The following is a 5,235-nucleotide window of genomic DNA, read 5'->3' as shown; positions in this document are numbered from 1 at the left end:
CCAAAATGCCCCTTAAAGCAAAATAAAAAAACACTTGTATGCACAAATTTTTATTAATTTGTAGCAAATTTGACATTTTTATATGCAAATATGCAAATACTAAATATTAGAGGTGTTTATTAAGCATTTTTTTTTTTGCAATTTACCCTTAAAAAAAAGGAAAGTGCAACCACTATTATATACAGAATGTACAAATATTGCAGTGTTCAAAAAATGCCCTACATTTTTCAAATTGAGAAAATAAGGACAACTCTTCAATTTGAAAACCAAAAAGTCCCTTAAGACAAAATAAAAATAAAAATAAATAAATTTAATAATTAAATAATAAAAATAAGGGCATTTTTAAAAAAATTTATATAAAAAAAAAAAATTAATTTATTAAAAAAGAAATACCTAAAATTCCCTTAAAGGTATTTCGAAATTTTTATAAAAAAATTGATCAAAATTACTGACCAGGGAGCAATTGCTACAAATTTTCAAAATACAAGAACTTATATACACTTTTTTAAAGCCGAGATATTTCTTATACAATTTTACATGATTTGTTTTTGCTTTTATTTTTTTGTGCATTGCCCTAAAAAAGAACAATAGATGCGTATAAACTATAAATGTATGTAAAATTGTAAAGTAACCACGAATCTTGGGTTGGTCATCCTATAAACCCAATGTCCTGGTGTGGCCCAAGGAGTTTTTTGGGCCATTTATGTTTGGTCCACATGATCGCCAATCCCAACTATCCTAGACTGGCTCTAAAATCCAATGGCTCACATTTATTCACTCAAATCAAATCACTGCCAACGCGATTATAGCTCGCACGTCCCCAAAAAAGACAACCGAAAAAGCCTGTAACCACTCCTCCTCGCTCTCTCCGCCTCTCCCTCACATCTCTCTCTCTCCTCTCTTTCTCTCTCTAAACTTCTCGTTTCAAAATCAAACACCAGAACCAGATCTCAAACCTCACACGCAGAGGTCCAACCATGGCGGTAGCACCTACAGCACGCGAAGAGAACGTGTACATGGCGAAGCTGGCCGAGCAGGCCGAGCGGTACGAAGAGATGGTTGAGTTCATGGAGAAGGTGTCGGCGGCGGCGGACTCGGAGGAGCTCACGGTGGAGGAGCGCAACCTCCTCTCCGTGGCCTACAAGAACGTGATCGGCGCACGACGAGCCTCCTGGCGGATCATCTCCTCGATCGAGCAGAAGGAGGAGAGCCGTGGCAACGAGGACCATGTCTCCATGATCGGAAACTACAGATCCAAGATCGAGTCCGAGCTCTCCTCGATCTGCGACGGTATTCTCAAGCTGCTTGACACGAGGCTCATCCCTTCGGCTTCCTCCGGGGACTCCAAAGTCTTTTACCTGAAGATGAAGGGCGATTATCATCGTTATCTCGCTGAGTTCAAGACCGGTTCGGAGCGCAAGGAGGCTGCTGAGAGCACGCTCAATGCATACAAAGGGGCTCAGGTTTGTTTCTCAGTCGCTCCCTATGTATCTCTATGTATACATCGATTAATGCTCTTATGATGTATACATAATGCTCTTATAAATATACACACACATGTATTATTACATAACAATTCTCAAATTGACCATCAACTCAATTTGAGTTGAGCACTACTGGCTCTGGTAGATCTGATCCAATTTGATTTCATGATGAATAAAGTTTAAGATGTAAAGTGAGTTTTTATAATAATAAAAAAATCATGAATTTTGTTATAGAAATGTAGTAATTTTACTGAGCTTGGCAGTGAAATATGAGTTTTTGTAAAAAAAAATTATAATAATAAAAAAATCATGAATTTAGTTATAGAAATGTAGTAATTTTACTGAGCTTGGTCGTGAAATATCTCAACGGCCGTGAAATATTCGTTGAGATATGTGTGTGTTGTTATTGAGCACATTTCACATGAATAAAATGAATTTTAGGTGTCATTAGATGTAATACCCTTGCCTATATAAAATTCCATTCAATTCACCCCTATGAAGGTTTATCTTGACTAGTCATACAGTTACACAAACTCGAATTTGCCTGAAGTCTTGATTCTAGGGTTCATTCCAAAAAAGTTCGCTATATTTTTTTGCGTATGATCTAAACTCATGTTAATCTTGGTCCTTGAGCATTATCCTCATCATGGACACAGATGTAGTTATCGGTTTTTATTCCATATGGTCGAATTTCTGTTTTTTTGTCTAATAGATTAAATACTGCTTCTACTGTCTTACAAATGTATTAATTTCTCTATTATCATATCAGGTCTTATCACATTTTTAGCTTAGCATTTATATCTCAGTTGCACTTATTTAATATACATTTTTTCGGTTGACCAACATTCCATTTCGTAGGTCATGGTTGGCCAGATAACTATTTCAGTAGAGATGTATGTCATTCACATAATATGGCAAGAACCATCTTCCTGAAAAAAATAAAAAATAAATAAAAAAATAAATTATGGCAAGAATCAGCATTCCTTTTTGTAGATCATGGTTGGCCCGATAATGTTAAGAGTGGAATGGTCAATGGTCAAATCGCTTGTAATTTGAAAGTTCACTTTTGATTGTAGTGGGTGGCCAAAAAGAAACTCTTCAGATATAATGATGTCTATTTAATGGAAACATAATAATTATGAAGAAGTACTTAACCTGCATCACCAGACACTATTTGATCTTCTAGTTGGTACACTTTTTGATATCTCTACATAAGAAATGTGCTTATTACAAGCTGCAGCAACACCAAACATGCAGCTAAGATGAACATGAAAAATTGTCAACTTTTGTTATGAAGTAAAGGGCTCCCTTGGAACAATCTCATAGTCTTTGTATTTTGATCAATCTGAGGCTCTTATTTAATTCTGTTTTATTTAATTCATTTTTGAGGTAATTAAATGTTTTATCTATCATTTTAAAATCGGTTTTATGATTCATCTGTACTCTGAAGTCTAGTTTGGTTCTTAATATAATGATTTTTCCTTACATGACCATTAAAAATTCTTTGGATAAATATTTTTTCTTCTTCTGGCATACTTGAATTAATTTGTGATTTAATGCACTCATCTTGTTTTTACATAGGGTGCATAACCTCTACTTCTATTCGATATATTTTTTTCATTACAAATTTTGTTAATTTCATCATATCATCCCTTGTTCGTAATTTTTTTTGCCTTGTACTTACTGTACAGGATATTGCAAATGCGGAGCTTGCTCCAACACATCCAATCCGGCTTGGACTTGCCCTTAACTTTTCTGTGTTTTACTATGAGATTTTGAACTCCCCTGATCGTGCTTGCAATCTTGCAAAACAGGTATTTTTTAATTGCTGGTTTGCAGTTTATTCAAATTAAAATGATCTCCTAAATTAATGAACTAGCTAGGAAAATTGTGGATTTGGATAGTGGCACTTTATAACATGGATCTTGTGTGCCGTCTGGATTTGAACATGGCCCGGACTTGTTTGATTTATTTTTTATTCTGCCTTGACCAGGCTTTTGACGAAGCCATTGCTGAGTTGGATACCTTAGGGGAGGAATCTTACAAGGATAGCACTTTGATTATGCAACTTCTTCGGGACAACCTCACTCTGTGGACTTCAGACATGCAGGTATTAAATATATTTTCATGCATCTTCCTGTTGTATATGTTTCCTGATTGTTATTGTCTTGAAATTCAATGCTAATTGCTATGGATCACTTTATAATTTTGGTGTGTTCACTATTGTAACTGGTAACTAGCTGTGAAGCTTTTTGGGCCTGTCTATTTAAATTAATACGTGAATTCTTCTGACTCTGTTTTTTAAATTACTGAAAATTGCAAACAACCATTCCTGGTCGTTTTTTGAGAACAGGTGTCCATTATATTGTTTTATAGGCTGGCCTTTTTAACTTAATTTCCAAATAGTGAATCAAACAGACAAAACTGGCCAAAACATCCACTAATTCTTTAAAATGTAGTCAGTTGTTGTGGTGAAGAGAATCAGCGACAAGAAGCTTAATATAATCTCTTGAACTGATTTTTAACAAATTCCGGTTTCTGACACAGGATGATGGAGCAGACGAGATTAAAGAAGCTCCCAAGAAAGACGATGAACAACAGCAGTGAGGACACCTCACCCTTGAATTTAAGTTTCACTTCTCCTCTGGTGGTTTTTGTTAGGAGAAGGGGCTTGATTTTTATATACTGCTATTCTGAGATTTTTTTAGGGTTCTTGTCTTCATTTCCTGAACATTGGAAGCACTGAATATTAATGCTATGCCCTCTAGTGTTTGATTTAATGTGCTCCTGAATGGTTTATTGTATTTTCTCTAAATATTTGGGTTATGTGTCTGCATTAGGTATATTAAAATCCGTACTTATATAGTTAACCTAATAATTATAGTGTATTCTACCCCAAGTTGCATAATTCTTTTAAACGGGAGCCGCTCCGTTTTCGCTCCGGGCTTAGATTTTGCATATATATCTCCATTACCAACTGATGTTCTTGTTGCTGTAACATTTCTTTTTTTAATTTAAATTTATTTACTTTTTTTTTTTTTTTGAATTTTTTTTCCTCTCTCGCTAGGAATGAGTTATGAACCAGGTTATTGATGTGTTGGTTTTTAGAAGCATTGTTCATGTGTGTGATTTTGACTAAGCATAAGGAGAGCCTCGTGAAAAGCGTGATTATTATTCTGCAACTTGTTTTGGTTACCTTTAATAAAGGGGACCATTATGCACCCGAGCAATCACGCATGGTTTTGTGTTGGACTGTTGACCAAAGGGTTCACGGTGGATGACTAAAGGAAGAAGTTATAATGGGATTCTGATAATGGAGAATAAATTTAATGCGCCATTGTACCCATGACATGATTATGATCACTTGGAAAAAATTATTAATTCAACATCTAGAAAGAGAACTCCTTGAGCGTTGTGACTGAGGTGAGTTCAGGAGAGGATTTATTTATTTATTTATTATTATTACAATCTTGTACTTCCTCAGTTTTAAATTAAACGTCGCTTTCGGAATTTTTTGAAAGCGTTTAAGTTGGGATGGAGAGAGTACTTGTTTATGACTCTAGTTTACTCTTACAAAGAGATAGAGATGTGAAATGGATTGAGTGTTAGATTCATCTAATAGTTTTTACATTTTTTTTGTTGGTTAGTGAAACTTAGCCTGTTATGATTAGTATTAGAGTGAGATTCAGGCCTTTATTCGCATTCAACCTGGGCTCCTGGGTAGGCAAGGTGGTCCTATAATGAGATTGTT

The 5,235-nt window shown here is 35.1% G+C and overlaps 1 protein-coding gene across 1 annotated transcript; it reads left to right on the top strand.

Moving 5' to 3' along the window:
• The first annotated feature begins 809 nt into the window (after positions 1-809).
• Positions 810-4,264, top strand: LOC132277461 (14-3-3-like protein). The gene is made up of 4 exons (XM_059779316.1): positions 810-1,463; positions 3,176-3,298; positions 3,478-3,594; positions 4,032-4,264. Exons 1-4 carry the CDS (start codon positions 978-980, stop codon positions 4,089-4,091), a joined length of 786 nt encoding a protein of 261 aa, XP_059635299.1. The 5' UTR covers positions 810-977; the 3' UTR covers positions 4,092-4,264.
• Positions 4,265-5,235: the final 971 nt, after the last annotated feature.

Source organism: Cornus florida, unplaced genomic scaffold (genome assembly GCF_030987335.1).
Source record: "Cornus florida cultivar Cherokee Brave unplaced genomic scaffold, ASM3098733v1 CherokeeBrave_3.0.0_Hap2_Chr10, whole genome shotgun sequence".
Classification (NCBI taxonomy): domain Eukaryota; kingdom Viridiplantae; phylum Streptophyta; class Magnoliopsida; order Cornales; family Cornaceae; genus Cornus; species Cornus florida.
The sequence above is the reverse complement of the archived record's forward strand: the minus strand, read 5'-3'. Positions and strand labels throughout refer to the sequence as shown.